This window comes from Colias croceus, chromosome Z (assembly GCF_905220415.1).
Source record: "Colias croceus chromosome Z, ilColCroc2.1".
Classification (NCBI taxonomy): Eukaryota; Metazoa; Arthropoda; class Insecta; order Lepidoptera; family Pieridae; genus Colias; species Colias croceus.
This window is the reverse complement of record NC_059568.1, coordinates 13809352-13829771: the sequence shown is the minus strand read 5'-3', so window position 1 is coordinate 13829771 and position 20420 is coordinate 13809352. Positions and strand designations below refer to the sequence as shown.

The 20420-nt window shown below is 33.3% G+C and overlaps 1 protein-coding gene across 3 annotated transcripts; it reads right to left on the bottom strand.

The window, feature by feature from the left end:
• Positions 1 to 5503: 5503 nt before the first annotated feature.
• LOC123705526 (vesicle-associated membrane protein-associated protein B/C) lies at positions 5504 to 18784 on the bottom strand. Of its 3 annotated transcripts, none has more exons than XM_045654342.1 (8): positions 18611 to 18784; positions 16501 to 16665; positions 16286 to 16389; positions 15922 to 16002; positions 15609 to 15707; positions 14911 to 14988; positions 14274 to 14384; positions 5504 to 8818 (listed from the first exon to the last, which is right to left on the bottom strand). In XM_045654342.1, the coding sequence occupies exons 1-8, from the start codon at positions 18660 to 18662 to the stop codon at positions 8657 to 8659; spliced, it is 852 nt and encodes a 283-aa protein (XP_045510298.1). In that variant the 5' UTR covers positions 18663 to 18784; the 3' UTR covers positions 5504 to 8656. The 3 variants fall into 3 exon arrangements, with proteins under 3 accessions (XP_045510298.1, XP_045510299.1, XP_045510300.1); XM_045654343.1 differs by having other exon boundaries at positions 16501 to 16653; XM_045654344.1 differs by lacking the exon at positions 14911 to 14988.
• Positions 18785 to 20420: the final 1636 nt, after the last annotated feature.

Genomic DNA, 20420 nt, shown 5'->3' with positions numbered 1-20420 from the left:
CAGAAAGGAGAATGGCAAACTCCCATAGGACTGTGGGCCTGATCGTTACACTGATGATTTATGGGTGATTAAATAGATAAAAATATACAGACTCTATGAATATAATAATTATAGATCTTTTCTATGGGATAGCAGAGATATTGGGATATTGATTAAGATCAATTTTGAATAAAACGTTACTAAGGCCCTTCTGCCATTAGGTACGATACTTCTAGAATACGATACTCGCGTAGAATACTACTTAGATATTTGCTGGCTACCCGATGCTCGCGTATTATGCGACTGAAAAATGACTAAATTCATCATTATTGTGCCTCGTTTTTGTGGACCGACGCGAAAGTTATAATAATAATAATTCATTTATTTATTGCAACAACAGTTACGTCGTTATGTCGAGCAATCAGCAATTCCAGTGACGAAGAAGCTCTTGCAGTTTTTCTTTTTTATAGAAATAGAAGACGCCAACGTAAGAGTAAGAAGTACTGGATTCATCCATATATTGAAAGAAACATAAATTGTAGAGTTTTTGTAGCCGAACGAGAACTACAACATGATGATTAGATATTTTTATCTTTCTAACGAAGAGATACGCGCGAGAGTCCAGACGCGATGCAAAAGCGACCGACACGGTGAGTAGTGCTATACTAGTCGCGGACGTGTAGGATACCAGTAGCGTAGTGTGCGAGCCTACATAAAAATGTATGTGAGATACTCCACGGCGACTAGTCTCCGAGACTTGCAGGATACTTGAATCGCCTATGCGTATCGTAATGGGAGAAGGGCCTAAAACTTCACTCAAATGTCAAACAACAAACATAAACAAATCACTCATCACTGACACAATTATGATTAATAATTTGACATTTTATTAATGGCCAGGTACCTAAATAAAAATGTTATAATTATTATTGATTAAGTAAAACATGTTTTTATTTTATAGAATGATCTAAATAAATTAAGATATGTGTTAAAAATAAGTTAAGTTTTGCTTCTGATTTATAAAGCATTTGAATTCAATAAAATTAAAAATAAAATATAGACATTCATTCGTATTAATCGATATATTCGACTTTTTTACTCCTGACAACACTGACAATCTCTGCTTGATAAGACCGGTAGTCATAGAAATCTAAATAACAATGCCGGTAGTGAACACATTATCTTTTTTTTCAAAGATTTGTTTTCCCATAGAATCAGAAGTAAATATTTTACTTACCAAGAATTACTAAAAATAACATAATGAATTTTAAATATATTATGATTTCTGTAACAGTTAGGCCCAGTTTCGCCATTCTCCTTTCATGTCTTTGTTCAATATGTATTACTTATTATTTATTGTATTTCCTTAACGCATTTACATTTTTCGCTTTATTGCTGAATATTGCATTTAATACACAAACCTTTAAGGCAAAATCCGACCAACCTAATGCCGCGGCCACACTCGACGAGTGGTATGGGAATAGAGAATACAACCGGGATTCCGACCCTTTTGTTATCCCGAAAATCCCGGGACTGTACCTGGCTAATCCCGGTATTTTCCGGATTGATATAAACAGCTATTCTATTTTGCGTTCTACAATCCGTTGCGCCTTAACTATGACCTAGCCTAGATTATACCATAAAATTATATAACGATTAAAAACAAACCTAAGGTAGGTACGATACGGATACAAACTATACTGGAAGGGCCCTAATAATAGTAGAAGAATAGACCTTAGAAGGGACTTTCCCACTCGGATTTTTTTTCATTAAGGTAATTCCCCTTCGCTTAAGGTCTCAAACTCTAACTCCCCGACGGGCTAACAGGGGAATAACCCGGTCACCTCATATCAAAATAATATTATTGTTGCGGGGCTAATATCTATAAATTATGAATTTTTTTTTTTGGTGTACAAAGTATGTCATGTTATGAGTGACCTTGTGAATCTCAGCAATATTTGATTTATAAACGAATTATTTTGACGCCTTTTTTTACCAAAAACAGAAATTGTGCTTGACATTTATTACCTACCTAGGTGTAATTGCGGGGCAATAATTCCCCTTCGGGGATTCCCTGAACGAAAGTTTTGGACGCTTTGATATTTCTAAGATTCTATTTCCGAAATTCTAAATAGTTCTTTTGTTTTTGATGTATATTTTTTATTTTATTTTAGTACCTATGTTAGATTAAAAACATATTTTGAGAAACTATACTTCAATTTTTTTATTAGAACCCGATTCCCACATAAGGCTGATCCCGGGATAGTTTTATAGATAGATTGAAAAACATGCCCGGGATTGTATTCTCTATATGGGAAGTATCGAGGAAAGTAGGCAGAGACATAGTGTGGCCACGTTACCTGTCATGCGACTCGTCGTGCTCATCGTCCTGCTCACTGCTCCCTTTTTGGTCGGTTTTAGCGCGCGAGTCAAAGGACCGACAATACGAGTGCGGATGCCTGGCCACATACTCGCGCGATCTCAGTCCGCATCGACACGCACACGTATCCAAAATTGGAAATTATGTCGTCGCCAAGCATGGAATGGTCAAATGAAAAATTGTTTATGTTTTTTTATGTTTGAGGACGACGACGACGATGTATATTTCTTTTTACTACATTAAAATAATTAGCTATAATAAAAATACATAGCGCGCATGCGGCCACAGTTTCGGCGTCCATTTCGTGAGACATGACAAGTGAGGAGCGTCACGATTAATAGCGCGAGTAGAGGCCAGTGTGTGGCCAGAGATGGCAATATCGCGGCGAATATACGGCAGCGCGAGGATCATAGTGTGGCCGCGGCATAAGAGCTATCGGTATCTATTAAATATTACTGATGTTTCTAATTAGATGCACACGATTACACATCAATAAGATCGGGTTTTATCACTTTTGTTTTTACTTAATTATACTATCATTCTGTTCATGTGTAAATTTAGTTTCAATTTAGACTTGATTTGTCATGCAATCGCAAATTTCTTAGAATATTTTTCTATGTGTAAGTCGAAAGTAAGCTACGTATGGAGGTGTATTAATTAAAAAGCAAATCGTCATTTCTAATCATTACACTAATCATCACGTAGGTTAAGAAAGAATCTCTTCATACTTATATTTATTTGCTAGATACTAGCTATTCATAAATGTATATTAGTGCTGATTTACACAGGGTCAGTAGACAAGTCAGTCGCGGCGCCGAAATTCGGCGCCGCGACTGACTTTAACTGTTTACATAGACTTCAAGCCTCTGTACTGACTTCAAATCTGTTTACACAGGGTTTTTTTCGGGTCAGCACTGATTTGCCTCGAATTTGTAGTCAGTTACTGACCCTGTGTAAATCAGCACTTATGGTTTTGTATAATTATACCTAGTTTAAGAGTAGCGCTGACTGTAGTTAAGTTTAATTTATCCCAATTAAACTAACTACCTACTTGTATAATCCACTAACTGTAAACAATAAACAAAGACTAAAGAAGAGTACGCCTGGTTATAGTCACAAAAAAAAATTATGCGTAGGTTTATTTTGAAAAACGTTCTACAGAGCAGCTATGTAGGTAAACGAGAGAGGAAAGTGTAAAATTACAACACGAAATTCGTGTTGTAATTTTACAGGTCACGAATCTAGTGAATTATATCATAATATTTCGACCAGTTTGTTTATATTATTTCTCAAATCAACTGCATTTTGATTATACTCTAAATAATAATGCACCGAACTTCCACTCGCTACACTATACTACTTGCCTAGCGACCTAGAGGCAAGTTGTACAAGATTGGAATTTGGAAGCGCAGTACGGGACGCGTTCAATGGTTTACGTGTTTTGTTACGTAGGTGATTGTTTTATTCGCAGTTCATCAATTTCACATGTTTTAATATTAATTTCACGGTAACACTAGGGTATTTTTTCTTAAAATTTACTTTAATTGTCACCGAAATCGACTGCATTTATACCCATTCTTACTACGATAAAACCAGGCGTGTTATGCTTTAGTATCGAAATAACATAGTACGTGTATTTTTTTAATATTTCGATTAGGATTAACTTTCAAAATGATCTCAATGATGCGCAGTATTTAAATATTTAGGTTTCTGGTTCTGCATCAGCCATTTTATAGTTGAGAACGTAGGCCATGTTTTATTTTTGTATATTATTGTTTAAAATTATATCTATTAGAGCTCAATGTTGTGTAAGTAAAATAATCACAAATATTTATCATAATAATTAATAAGTATATTTGGAAATTTGGTTATTCTCTAAAACTTAAACTTGACAGACTACATTATAATAATTTTAAATTGAATTTAGTTAAGTTGGTATTATTTATAAATAAGTTAAGTGTATTATAATGCTTTAACAATTCAGAATGTTATAAATAAATAAATAATAATTTGTAAAATTATCTATCGCTACAGGTATCTAAATATTGTTAATTATATTCAATTTGCGTAAATAATTAAACTCGTACGCACATATTTTAGATGTCTATCGAGGCTATGTTCTTAATGAAATGCTAATATTTTATACACCTAAAATAATAACCTCACAACATACAAATTTGCATATTTCCTTGGGAACGCTCTATTGTTCGGTTTGAGTTTTAGAGTATGTTAATGGTCGTGCAAATTGTTATGTAACTTAATTATTTTATTTAGTCTTTTGAAATGAATATAATGTGCATTTAAATGTTGTTTTATTTAATCTTACTCTCCCTTACTTGCAATTGTTATCTATACATACATGTAATAAATCTGTAGAAGGGTCAATTCTGTACATTGAAAATATTGAAAAAATAAATAGCAGGGGGTGTTACTGGATCGATACCAAGCCCAAATACGTGATTAAAAAAATTTTTGTCTGTCTGTATGTTCAGGCATCACGTGAAAACTAACGGTTCGATTTCAATGAAACTTGGTATAATTATACCTTATTATCCTGGGCATAAAATAGGATACTTTTTATCCCGGAAAAATACGTAGAAAAAAAATCGTAATTTTTCCGCGCGGTCGGAGTCGCGGGCGGAAGCTAGTAATCAATAAGGTTCATATTCTCTTATGTTAGGAATTCCCAACTACTTTTATTCACTGACCGATAACTGAATAAGGAGTGTCTTGGACTACCTTTTATACTGATATCAATGAGGCCACAGGAACAAGGACTAAAGGAGAAGTCATTTAATATCACATGGGTGAAACAGCTTGTAGAGTGAGAGTGAGACGACTAGTAAAAAGGGTTGAATTTTGTAATGCCACAGGTAGAGATACTGAATAATATAATAAATATATTTCAATGCAATAAAAATACGGGGTGTAATTTTCAGAATATTCTTGGATATCATTGAATGCAGTTTTCATCCATTTAAAAAAATAGAGTATAATTTTTTACCGTCACTTGAGTATTCTCCCTCTAGGTGGCAATACAAAATTCTACTTTGTAGAATATTATTATAATGTATAATTATTTTTGGATATTGAGCACCGCCCTAGTGCCAAACACCTCTGGAAATATATAAATAAGAAACAGTGTAAAATAATCATAAATTAAGTCTTTTATTTCAGAAAACGATACAATATAGCATAATAGTTTAATATAACAACAATACCACACGGAAATTTATAATTTAATTATTCTATTGATTAAAAAAACTAAGAGGATAATTGAATCATTCTGATAATAACCTTACTCCAAAATAAAATCCACGACATATTCACAAGCAGCGTGGTAAACATTGTCAATGGCTTAAAACGACATAATTCATATTGATGTATGTGATTCTTATATTCTGTAAATACCGTCTCCGTGGAGGCGCAAGTCAAGCTCGTGTATTGCATGAAGGCACGAAACAAACAAGGTAAATCATCAAACAATAAATATACATAACAATACATGTTTGTGCTTTACATTACGAGATTAGCTATAAGAAAACAAGATTAAATTAGTTACATTCAAAGCTAACTTGAACTACTAGAACGTTCAGAGGATATACTCGCTACATGCTACAAGACGGAAGCCGTAAAGTTTGATTGAAAACTGCCGTTTCGAGGACTTTCGTGTCTTCATGTATTACCATTTTCTTACAATACATTCATAATGAGAATAAACAAAAAATTACAATTAACAATACTTAATAAATCGTCAAAATGTCAATTAAAATTTGGTTTAAAAATTTAATTAAAGAAAATGTCAATATAATAAACAATACTTTACTATGATGCGAATAAATACAAATTAATTTTTTTTACATCAAATGTCAAAACATTAGTTATTAATAATGCAATAATTGTCGTGTGTTTTATACAGCATTAAGATTAATCTAAGTGCTTACTAACATTCTAAATTCATTAGCCGTATATATCCGAATGAGCTGTAATGGAACCGTTTGTACAGGCAGTGGTATTACAAAACTATTGTAAATGTCCGTATGTATAGCGCAACGACAATAACCAATACACCACATTTAAAATTACAAAAAAAAATATAAAATGCGAGATAAAATATTAATTCTAGATATACTGACACAAATCTACGATTAGTACAGTTTGGGGAACTTTGAAATACATAAAACATTCGTCATTTTATCACGGCACAAGTGCGCCGTATTTCGAAGTCAGCAGAAACATTTAAAACGTACGAAAGTTTTAAAATATATTATTTGATATAATATGTAACGCCTTATTAATAATTTGCATTTTTGGGGATCACTATGCTAAGTTACTTATTTACTTTTGTCGTCGACACGATAAAGCTTCGTGCAGGAATTGTCTTGTAATTATATTTTGTCGTGAGTATTACAAATAATATTTCTAACAAAATAAATTTCTAATGCCCGTTTTCACCAACAACCCGTAAAATTTAAGTGTCACTTAAGTCAATTTAGGGGATACCTAACGTAAAATTTGAGATAAGTGTCGTTAGGTTCGGTAGTGATTTGAAGGAAGGAAGGAAGGGGGTTCCTTAAACTAAGGAACCCTTACTTAGGAAGTTAGGAGACAGTTTAGGGGTTATTGGTGAAATCGGGCATAATAGGTACATTAAAACACATTTATTAGTTTTTTGGCCAACGTTTCGAACACTACAGTGAAATTTTCTCCCCCGAGTATCCGGAACGCGAGTTTTTACCTCTGTTAAATAAAGATTAAAATTTAATTGTCACTTATTATATTATCAAATAAAATGTCGCGCATCGATTTCAGATTCGATTCAATCGTTTGATGTACCACAGTCTGCTCTATATATTACAAGACAGCTTCGACGACACCGCTTAGTCAAATAAACCGCCACAATAATACACGGAGCATTATCCAATTTGTAGAGAAGAAATGTAACTCCCCCACCGTTCACATCGATCAGAAAAGTCAAGATACAATTAAACGCTAATGATGAAGACTTCTAGAAATACATAGAGCGGTTCAAGTAACGTAACTGTAACCAACGAATAGCGACGCTCTATAACATTAAATTTGCCTTCCATTCCGCCTCTATTGGTTTAGTGCTCTGTGCAACTATCATTTAATTACTCTATTGATACACTATATGGATTTATCGTTTTAGCGTATGCACAAATGGCCAGTACCATTCGCTCAAAGTTACCCAAACTGATTTCAGCGCTATGACATTAATTACAAAATACTTTACTCGAACCTCTTCCACCACCTAATAATGAACATGGCGCAATTTAAAATAAAATTTTCACTGGTCGCGTGTCTTTAGAATATACATTGCATCTTGGTTCGAAGCACAGAACCGCGTCGAATCCGCCTCTCGGCTCGTAACACTCCCCTATTGTTATATACAGGTGCAAACCGGGTGAAACCACGTTCGTATGAGAGCCCTCTACGTGCGCACGCAAACCAAACCTCGTATTCGTTGTGGAGCTATCGGCTGCTTGCGTTACCGAACTCAACGCACAGACTATTCTACTAGAATCACAACTAAATTAGACGATCAACAAATATTATTACTTATTGTCGCATTCGTTTGATTACGATGTGCATCACCGATTATTAAACATATGTAAATACTCTGTACTCTTTTTAGACATTTGTTAAGCTTTCTATTATTATTATTTCCATGTACGTTTCACAATATAATATCCAGGCGGAGGGCGTCCGATCGCCAATCTAATGTTCCGTCGAATATCACAATTTACAAGAGCAAACGAATACACTATTTCTATTTATCGTCGCATCGCAGCAGCGTTCTTTATCCGGGCGTATACTATAGAAACAATAATAAAAGGAATGTAGCTATTTTCAAGGCACATATCTCGAGCAACACGCAATACTCAAGCACGGAATCTATAACGTCTATGCGAATCGGAATCGGGCGATCGTCGATCGATCGGAGGTTCAAACGACAGCGACAATAATTATTGAACAATAGAACGTGATATCGAAGCGGGCGGGTTCGCCGCACCCGAGCCGAGCGGGCCGGGCGCCGCAAACCCGCGCGCATCATCTATCGAGACGCGATCGCGATAGGCCGGCCGTCGTTCAACACTAAGCGACCATGATGATTAGAATGACGGTTAAGTAGAAAAACAACATCGAGTGCGAGTAACGTTCTATCAGTTCGAGGAAGGCGGCACTGAAGCTGAGATCGGCCGGGTCGAAGCTGCCCTGGGGGGGAGGGGGGGTGAGAGGCGTGAGAAGGCCGCGGGGGGAGGGCGGGGCGTTTATTCACATGAAGAATTTGCCGATGATGATGCCGAGCAGCGCCATGCCGATGGCGATGGCGAGCCACGGCATCAGCGCCACCTGCTCCTTCTTCTCGGGCCCGTACGAGTGCCCGCGCTGCAGCTGCTCGCCGCCCACCTGCTGGTGCAGGCGCAGCAATTCCTCCTGCAACACCACACCCAACATAAACACGCGCCACACAAAAAGAGCGTGTGTGCCGAGCACACGTGTCAGAAGTGAAACTTCAATGACAAGATTCAAAGATACCAAAATCGACGCCATGACGAGAAGGTATTGCCATGACGCGACCTTGAAATTTTGGTCTCAACGCGCCTAAAAAGTTTCACTTCAATAATCCTGTTTAGTATGCACAAATACAAATATTTATAAAAACGAAACATATAAACCATCTATCTATAACATCAACGTGTTTAAACTTATCGTCTATAACACCAAACATTTATAAACGTATAATCTACGACAGCAAAATACATCAATCTATGACATCAAAACAATACAAAAACAAAGGACAGGCAGTGCCTAGTGCAGGAGCCCTTAAAAAGCTGCTTAACATTTTAAGATGTAACATTATCTGAGATATATTTATTAACTCACAGTCACTATCTAACACACGTTTTTTAAGAGATTTTTACTCGGCTTTCAAATGTAAGAAGTCTTCTAATTTTCTGATTGTTTGTGTATGATATTGTTCTCAGTGTAGTGTAGTGCATAAATGTAAATGGCTAAACTATATTATTTTCACGATTTTAAGTGCTTCAAGTAGAATTGTAATTGAATAAATATATTTTGTCTTTTCAATAAATTAAAATCAAAATAAATCAAGGTGATATGGACACTTAGTTTTCTTTACAGATATTTAACACAATATTTTAAATGAACATTTTCAGCACGCTATATATCTTATATAGCGTGCTGAAAATGTTCATTTAAAATATTGTGTTTGTATAATGAACTCTTTTTTGAGTACTTATGATTTTTTGTTTGGAAAACATGATTAGAATACATTAAGAATTCATATTAATTATTGTCCTAACTATGGAGTTTCTTGTCGGTTCTTCTCCGTAGATACTGCTTTCCGAATCGGTGGTAAATGTTAAAAATATGTAATGAAAAGTGCTTCTAAAAGAAGTCTAATTGAATAAATAAATATTTGAGTTAGAATGTAGATTATATAAATAACATTAGTATTATCTATTACAATATCTGTGCATTTTTTATCTCTGTCTTAGTCATAGAATTGTGTTTAGTGAAATATCACAGTGGTTATCACATTAAAATTATGCATTTACTGTAATATTATGAATGCATTTTATTATTAACTATGTCCCGCGGTTTTACCCGCATTGCTCGGCTCTTATAGGTCTTAGCGTGATGAGTTATAGCTTTTCTCGATAAATGGACTATGTAACAGTCAAATTTCAAATCCGACTCTTTTGTTCCTGAGACTAGCGCGTTCAAGCATACAAACAAAATTTTAGCTCTTATATTATTAGCATAGCATAGATGTTCAAAGAATTTTCCTATATGTATTGTATTTTATTTTTTATCATCAAAGCGCGATAGCTTTTGAGAAGAAGGATGTATGTTTATATCAATAATTGCATGTATAGAACGCTGGAACGTCAACACATTTACACATTGCACATGTTAGGCCGGGAGATACTGACACAAAATTTCGGGTCATTTGTAACAGGATGGCGGTCTAGAAGGGTCTTAGTACGCAATGACAAAAAGAAAAATGATGGTCAGAACGCTGGTACCGGCGGACTACATCTTTTTTATGGGCTATCGGTAAATTCTAAAATTTTTGTGTTACAAATCGTTTGACTTTCGCTATTTATACGACGAGTTCGACTAACGCCCACGCGACTAGTCCGCCGGTACCAGCGTTCTGACCATCATTTTTCTTTTAGTCATTGCGTAATAAGACCTCTGTAGAACCGCCATTCTGTTACAAATGACCCGAAATTTTGTGTCAGTATCTCCCGGCCTATGTATGTGTCATATTTTGCAATTGTTTATAAATACAGGGTGATGTAATTGGTGTAGTACCTACGAATATCTAAAAATCTATGAAGAATTTTGTGATACAGTAAATGGAAGAATTATAGACTATTTTACAGTATTTAATAAAATCATTTAATTTTTTGTTCATTTTCATTAGAAATGTCAATTTTTCTCACCAAGGTGGAAATTTGGATGATAAGGATCTTGTTAGAAAAATATAAATTTTGACTAAAATCGGCATTTTTTTTTTCAAAAATCAAATTACTAATTAATAATCAGAGTTATCACATTATTAAAAAAAATATTAGAAAGTTTGAAGAAGAACATGAGGAAAAATACATTCAATTAGAACCAAAAGTAGATAATTACACTGACTCATTTATAATAACATTAAGAAATTCCGACGGCGAGTTCTTCGAGCGATGAAAGTTTCAGTGAAGTAGAAGATTACGATTAGGTATGATTAAGTAGATTCTTCTTCTTCTCTTTAGATACTGCTCTCTGAATTGGTGGTAAATGTTAAAACTGTTAAACTGCTAAGACGATTCAAAAGTGCTTCTAGAAGAAGTCTAATTGTATAAATGTTTGAGTTTGAGTTTAAAACCAATAGTGTGAAAATTATACAATAAACATGTAACACATATTTGTTAGCGCGTATTGGTAGGTATTACGTCATCATCATCATCATCATCATCATCAGCCCATATACGTTCCCACTGCTGGGACACGGGCCTCCTATGAGGGTACAGGCCATAATCCACCACGCTGGCCAAGTGCGGGTTGGCGGATGACACATGTCGTCGAACTTTTTAATTTTTCGACATGTCGGTTTCCTCACGATGTTTTCCTTCACCGTTCGAGCAGTGGTGATGTTACAACATGCGCAGATAAATTGAAAAATCAATTTATTTCCTGCCCGCTCGCCTGGTCTCGAACCACGGACTTATCGATTCGAAGTCCGAGGTCTCACCACTGAGCCACCACTGCTCAGGTATTACGGAGGTATTACGTACTTACTACAAATATAATATTTCTTAGATATCTTTACTCGACTAAAGTCAGGACAAGACTGCTCCGCAACTGCAGAAGACGTCCGTTATTTAAATCATTATCAAAACAACCATCCGTGTGTTGGGAGTGAGCGCACGTGTTATTTGTATTGTTTTTATGACCTGAAATTTAATTATTATTTGATAATTGAATGATTATTAATACTTTTATCCAATTGATTATTATTAGAATAAATAATTAACTTCATCAATTGATTTACTTATAAAGTATAATTTTACAGGTAAATTATGAGAGCTTTCATAATTATATTTGCATAATATATTTATCTACAACGCACCCATTTTACAATTCAAGTCTAAAATGAAACTAGAGTCGCATTTATTTTTGAACATACTGTAAGTGAAATTGCATAAGTGTGAGTACTGTGAACATGCCAGCTTTCCCTAATTGACCGATATGTTAATATAAATAATTACATAAAGATAAAGAAAAATTATCACAGATTCATAATATACATTACACTGAAAGTAAAAAGCATAGCTTAATAAAGTGGATATAAATCGCGAAATGCAATTAAAATAAAGGTAAATGTAGAAAATTTTACGATGTGTTGTTTTTAATATAGGAGAATAGTAAGCTATAGAATTACATCATTCTTATGCATTATGATCTTGATATAATACAATTATCTCAATATTTACAAAGATCTAAACAAAAATGATTTTCAATGCTGTTTCTTTAAGTCATGTTTGAGTTTGACATTTTGAGACAAGTTTTTTTATTTATTTATTAAAAGATAATTAGATAAAAATCTTGTTTCTAAATAAAAAAACAACACATCGGATACAATATATATATTTTTAATAAAGATACGACTTACGCAATACATACTTATAATATATTTTTCTTATATTAAATCGCTTCGCTGGCACGTAAATAAAATCGCTTGCAATTATAATTAAAATGTACATATAGTTATCTTTAAATTTCGATATTTATCATTTAGTACAAGTACAACTTAAGTCGTTCGTAATTTTAGAGGAACTAGAAATAAACAGTTTAGACAGAATATGTGTAGTTATATTTGTTAACTTTCACTTTATTATTTTTTAATACTTTTTACTTCATTCCTTAGTAACATATTTTAAAATAAACTCATGTGTGTCTCGTTGATAGGCGGTATAATAAAGTATTTTCATTGATTACAGTAACAGAAACATAATCGCAGACTCAATAGTCATGCAACACATAATGACATAACATTAGTTCGCTTTGCAACTCATAGATATATGGAATTATACAGCTTGCAGTATTTCATGCACATTATGAATCTGTGAATTAAAATCAAGGTTGAAATATATAAGGTAAAAAGAAAAATATTATGTATCTACACTAATATTATAAAGAGGAAAACTTTGTTTGTTTGTTTGATTGTAATGAATAGGCTCATAAACTACTGGACCTATTTTAAAAATTCTTTCACCATTCGAAAGCTACATTATCCACGAGTAATATAGGATAGGTTTTATCCCGGAAATTCCACGGGAACGGGATCTATGCGAGTTTATCTTTGAAACCGCGGGCGGAGCCGCCGGCGGAAAGCTAGTTTAATATAAGACTTGCCACGCCTACACATAGCTTGTGTCTTTAAAATAAAAATACTTCGTTGTTTGACGCTCATAGCTAATTTAATGAACAGGAGCTAATCCCTCAGTATTTGCAGGTAAATAAAACTAGGATTTTTCACTAATTAAAAGTTACCTTTCTGCTAAAAAATGGCTAGCTTTTTACCGTTAGGTCTGTGGGCGGGTGCTAATAATACAAAAATGCGCAGCTATTAGATCATTTCCAAGTTATTTTAGTACAGCGCCTGCAGAGTTATATGATAGTTTTAAGCCAGAACCCATTAAGTAGTTAATATTTGGTAATTGTGTCAATGTGATCTAAAACAATTAACCTGCTGCAATTTAATATTTTTTTAATTATTATCCGTTTAGTAACAGTCGTCATAAAAATAGGTTGACTTTATATTGTACTTAATGCACTATATAACATGTAATTGTATTTTATTCGAGTGCGGTGTGTTGTTTTACGTCAAAATGTTTTAAATTTAACCAAGTGTTCGTATAGTACTTATATTCATGTAGCTTATGTAACAGCCGCGAAAAATATTTTGCATTGACCAATATTGTCGGTTATATAACAATTGATTAGAAGCCACTTTATTTTATTGGTACCAAGTATGATCTCATTCAGGCTAAATGAAACAGATAGCGCGAATCAATACCAATATTGTTTTTATAACGAGGCGTTCATTATGACCTGCTTTTTATATTTGCTTAGTAACACTTCTTGATAAATGTTATTTGTCGTCTAGACTGGTGTAGGTAATAATTATTGTGTAGGAAAGTGTAGGGATAAAAATTAATTGATATGTTTAAAGGTTTTTTTATGAATCTAAGACTTGTACCTAAGGAAATGTGTAATGTGTTGATAAAAAATTTGGCAGCCTTGATCAAACGATATTCAGGCGATTTCCCTTAATCATCGCAAAAGAGCATCACGTGACGCACGATCTTACCTTTAGTCGCAGATTTTCATGTCTTAATTTACTTTCTTCCTCCCTCAAATGAATTACTTCATTTGTTGCTTTTTGCAAATCGCTCTCGACGTTTTCAGACTTAGAGAAAGCCTGTAATCAAACATAGTGACAATAAACATCTACACACATACACACAAACGGGCTCCTTCTAACGAATCGCAAATAAAAATATAGGTACATGCAGCAAATAAGGTTTAACGGGACATTGAGACATGTGCAACAATCGAATATTGAAAAGCTTGCGTCTAAAAAGCCATTTAATTATTATTGAACGGTCACATTGTGCTGAAATACGCTATCCCGCAATGCACGATGAATGAAACGTTATATAGCCGACTCGTAAATCCCTGGCCATGACTCAGTCTGCTTTATCGAAACTTATTAGCTATGAACGGAACAGTGGAAAAAATTGTGCTTTCAACGGTTTCGATACTAATTCACCTTCGTGTTTGAGTTGTCTTAGGGCGCGTGCAGACTGCGCGGCCGTTTACCATTACGTCATCGACTTTTTTATACCCAATTTATTTGACATTTTCTACGCGATTTATTTTCATAAAATAAACGAAGCGCCGCTCAGTCTGAACGCGCCCTAATAAGTCTTATAAAATCCTGATACCGTTTTGCCGCTACTAGAATCGGCGGGGCCCTCATCCCTCCGCTTTGCTTCGTTCTGGATGAAACCTTCTACAGCCTCCTGTAAGAATTGTTACAAATGCCAATGCGTGCATAATGCTGTCGGTCTGGACCATGCAATACAATTAACCACGTATGTAAATTATGATTATCCGCCAAAAACGATACGAACCGAAATTAAAACATCCTCCAATTACCTCAATAACATAAATCAAACCTGATAAAATATGTATGCATTTTCCTTGTAAGTTTACAACTACCATTTGTACATAAATTGTTACCTACGACTTCGTAATCATAGTCCAAAGCTATAAACCGTTAATTTGTTACAATTGAAAAATACAATAGCAAAATATACGTTCTCGTGCAAAATTAGCCATACAGGTTTGACATACATTGTGAACAGAAACACATATATGTACTAAGTTCTGACACTCTGGACGTAGGTGTTCAAACATTCATTTTACGATAACGATTCCCAACGAACAACAACCAACAATACGAGCGTATGGAATGTCGAATAAAATGAATGAATGATTAGTTCAATGGGTTAGATATTAGGCAAAAAAAAAAACATTAAAAAGCCGTCCACTACAGTTAAGGTTACATTGCAGAGTTCCCCTTTGTACAAAAAAAAATAAACAAAATGAGGGGAACTCTTTGACAAGCGTGCAAAAATACCTTGGAGGAGGAATGCGACGCGTTGGACGGCTTCGCTTCTTCGGCGACAGCTACGCGTTTTTTAGTGACTTCGTTTTGGGCGGCATTGTCGCCCGCGTCCTGTGTGTAAACGCCCTTACTAGTCAATCTTTATCGAACATACAATTTGCTGTTTGTTTATTTTCACGACAGTTCTGAGTAATAGGTGTAATCATGGTGCATAAAAGACGAGACTTTATGTACTTTACAATAGATTTGTTGATTTTAAAACTTTTTTTTTTGCTTATAACATGGAAATGGATGATTTTTCGTAAAAAATATATAAATTACATACATTGAGATTAGTTCCTCGGGGAGTTTCGAATACGCAGCGTAATTTGTAATCCATGAGCTGATCGGGACTTATCTCCTTCCACTGAAAAGACACGTGACTATTAGACATTTAATTATGATTTAGTTATGAAATAAATTCATGTTTTTATATAATTTTTACAATACAATTTGCTATATTTGGTTTGTGAGCTGTATGTATGTAACGGTTGGGAAAGTAACTTTTTCAGTAACAAAGGGACTTAATTCGATTTATACCATACATTTTATATTATTCAATTTAATTTTCTTGAGCATTCTAAGAGACAAATATCTTCCAATACAATCAATATACATAAAAATGTCAATTAATAAGGAAGTTTACTCACCACTTGTTCAATGTTGGTCTTGCCTTCTGGGGCAATAACGCTCTGGACCATAAACTTATGCTTATGTTTCTCGTTCGAATCAACGTAAACGGGCTGAGGGGTAACTAGAACAATTGGAATATTGTTATTAATGCAGTCCTGACTTGCATTATTTCAGTGACTTTTGTTGTACATTCTTTAACTAATTTAGATAATAAAAAAGCTTGATAACTCACTTGCAATATCAACTGTGTCATTGGGCTCAAGTAAACCCGAGTTGGGGCGCACATAATACTTTTTGGGTGCTGTTGTTTTGATCTTAAACAGTACCGTATCATTGGTGGGGTTTGTCAGCTTCATATAAGTAGTGTACCCCTGTTCAAATAGCCCTGAAAAATCAACTAAAAATTTCAATAATAAAAACTGTTGCCCTCCGAATTGTCTGCATTGGTAACACGGGGTCCAACATACAATACAATATACATAATATACAAATAAATATGTCAACTCAAATAATATGTGTGTTAGTTATATACAGGGAGTTATTTTTACTAGCGCTAATCTAAACTTTTATGGGTACATCAATGGTTCCTCACCTTTACCAAGTTTTAAAAGTATTGAATTCCACAGAATATCACACCATATGAAACAAACAAATTCCAAACACTATTGTGTAACATAAGAAGTGTTGAATATGTAATAATATGTACTTGGTGATTCATTGAGACTTAATATTTCAACGTTCAAGCAAAATTTATTTGAAATATAAACTATGTAATGATGTATAACATTACTCAGAGCAAAGACTATTATCTAGATATTTATTATCTAGATGACTGGTACTTGAAAAGCTTGTTAGCTTTATGTTATACATACATAATATTTATTGTGGAAATCTGTTATAAAGTAAACTTTTGAAAAATATTATAAGATTTGCAATAGCTTTCTTCACATATTTATAAAAATTAGAATAGTAGAATATTTCATATGTATAATAATTATCTTTCTCACATTCTCTAGTTAATGTTTTAAATAGATACACACATAATATTTGTGGGGACCATGTATGATTTACATTTTATGTGTTTTAATAAATGTTTCAAACACTGGTATCTTATAAATTAATATTACTTAAGAACTTGTATATTAATAAAGATATAGAGGTATTTGTTTATCAGATGGGATGTTTACAATATTAAATCTTAGAACTACCAGTCCATACAGTTAAATGATTCAGTAGAAAAGGCTAGTTTATAATTTCATATACATAATTATATGATGCATCAAACTTAACTTTAAAGATTTTCCATAAGTTTTATATTTTATAAACAATTTGCCAAATATAATTTTCAGACAAAATGTAATATGCATAAAATGTTATAACGCCACCACAGGATATTTTATTAAATACTAACTGTTTTAAACTAACACACATTCAAACAATTTGAATTATATTGATGGAACATTCAATATTAAATTAACCTGAATCAGAATTCTGAATAAAAGAAATACACAAGAATGTAGTGCAGATAATTGGTTTTCTTTATTTTAAAATACTAAATTCTTTCTCAATTTGTTATCATTATGATTTAGTTACGTGTGGAGTAGAATGAAGAAATTATATTGATGGAACATTCAATATTTTGTATATTTTTAGTCTTAAGACTAAAAATATACAAAATATTGAATATTAAATTAACCTGAATCAGAATTCTGAATTAAAGAAATACACAAGAATGTAGTGCAGATAATTATTGGTTTTCTTTATTTTAAAATACTATTAATAATTCTTTCTCAATTTGTTATCATTATGATTTTGTTACGTGTGGAGAAGAATGAAGAAAGACTTAAGTTGAAATATAAGTAGGTAGGTATATTCTTTCCTCTTGATTTATATTTCAGAACATAGGTGACAAAAATTAAATAATAAACTACCCATGGCCGTAAAATGAAAACTTGAACAACTTCTTGGTTCATGTGAAAAAAATAGTAAACTCTATAACAATGTTTATTTTGTACTTATTATATTTTTTTATATGTTTATGACTTTTTTTCGAAGATGGACCCTGCTAATCAATCAATCGACGGTACTGCCGACATACTTATGTTCGGCTGTCGTAACGTTTTTACCCTTATTTGACACGGAAAAAACTATTTGTTAACTAGATATATGAATATGAAAGACTATATTGCATAAATAAATAACTATGTCAAAGCCGCACCCCGACAAAATGCCGATATCTGGAAATAGAAATCTCCATTTGTCAGCAGTTAACATGACCTATGTTGCCCAAGTTTCAATGCGGGTGTTCTAATCTTCGTACTGTAAAAAGATAAGTTACTCACCTCTAAACTTCAGCTCATTTTGTGGTTCTATAGTCAAAACTTGGTTCGGCATTTTTTTTTTATTATATTACGTTGTTACTGGTAAAAATTAGACGAACAAGAAAATCTTAATTCTGCGTTGTCGGCCACATTGAACGAGGAACGACCGAATACGACATGCGCATTGCGCATGCGTTCTCTTTCCACTTCCTGAATTAGTAACCGAGTTTTAAAAGTAATTATTATTTTGCACATATCGAAACTTTTAAGAATACTTAAAATATTTTAAGTTTTTAGTTTTATTTAAATTAAATATTAAAAACATAATTTGTATATTAAAAAAAATATATTACATTGTTAAAAATAATTATCATACATTTCACAATTATTGACAGACATGAACGCATCTTATTATGGAATACAGGATTTCGGTAACGTTCGTTCTTTTCGCGCTAGATGGTACAATTTTTATTTAGTGCTTTTTATAATAAAAACATGATTGGAGTTAAATAAATAGAACATATAAATCAAATTCAATATAGAACCAAGCCATTTGCTAACTTAAAGGCCGAGAAATTTCATTTTGCAAACAAGGACCAAAGTCAGTTGGTTCTAGTTAACCTTGAAAACTAATGAAGCTTTTTGTGATAAAATAGAACCAACCAACTTTGGTTCCATCTTGCATACTTAGTGAAAGTTGGCGAAATTGGGTTGGTTCCGCAATTGACATGTAAAAAACTGTACTTACAGTAATCAAAGCTCTACCAAATTTTTTGAGAAGGTTGAAAACGTTTTTTTAACACTATTTGTGTACCTACATAATATCTCAATTTCACAAAAAATGTAGGTTGGTCCCTGTTTGCATAAATAGGTCCATTTATGACTACGAAAATATTATTATAATCACAATTATTATAATATATAACTTCATGAAAAACAGAAATGTCTATGTAAAATGTTAAATGAATTAACACCAACTAAAAATTTTAATATTGAATCATTGAGCTACTAGTTATAATAGCTGAATGTATTGTATATTATGTCTATATGTATTTTAAGTAAACCAGAATCTGATGGCAATTAGGGAAATCAAAATTTGGAGTGTGCAACCCTAGGGAAATAAGACTGAACGATCTTGATACTGATTATTTTTTCATTTTGTCCTGAATATTATTAGTCACATCACATAAGTGGATAATACTGTTCTTAATAATGAGATATCCACATAATATTATGTATGTACTTATTACATGTATTATACATATTACTTTCATACAATATTGAGATACTATTATATTGTTATATACTTATGTTTCGCTCAACATGGGTCAAGTGGCCTCTCTGCACTCAGTCGCTTTAGCGCGATAGTCGCGTTCATATCTCGTTTGTTATAAAGCAAAAAACCATGAAACTTATCAAAATATATGCCTTCGAGTGTGTTACGATATTGCACTAATAAATACAAGTAATGCGGCAAAGTGCAAAGAAACAACTTTTCATCGGTAATTAACAAGATAATCATTTTTAAAACTTGGTTCGAGCAAAATTTTTGGCGGGCGCCATATTGCGTCATTCGTCATAAGACTCAAAATTTAAGAAATGCCATTTGGTATGAAAAACAGATCTACTATAGGTAAACCAGAATCTGATGGCAATTGGGGAAATCAAAATTTTGAGTGTGCAACCCTAGGGAAAATGGACTGACCGATCTTGATACTGCTTATTCTTTATTTTGTCCTCAACATCATTAGTCACATTACATAAGTGAACAATACTGTACCAAATAATGAGATATCCACTTAATATTTTGTAGGTACTACTTACATGTATA

Bases quoted from the DNA above. Each gene is read 5' to 3' on its own strand.
- LOC123705526 (XM_045654342.1), bottom strand. From the start codon at position 18,662: ATGCCGAACCAAGTTTTGACTATAGAACCACAAAATGAGCTGAAGTTT. The intron at 16,003-16,285 runs GTGAGTAAACTT...GTGTCTTTTCAG, and splicing joins AGACCAACATTGAACAAGTG to TGGAAGGAGATAAGTCCCGA. The intron at 14,989-15,608 runs GTATTTTTGCAC...CAATTCTTACAG, and splicing joins CGTCGCATTCCTCCTCCAAG to GAGGCTGTAGAAGGTTTCAT.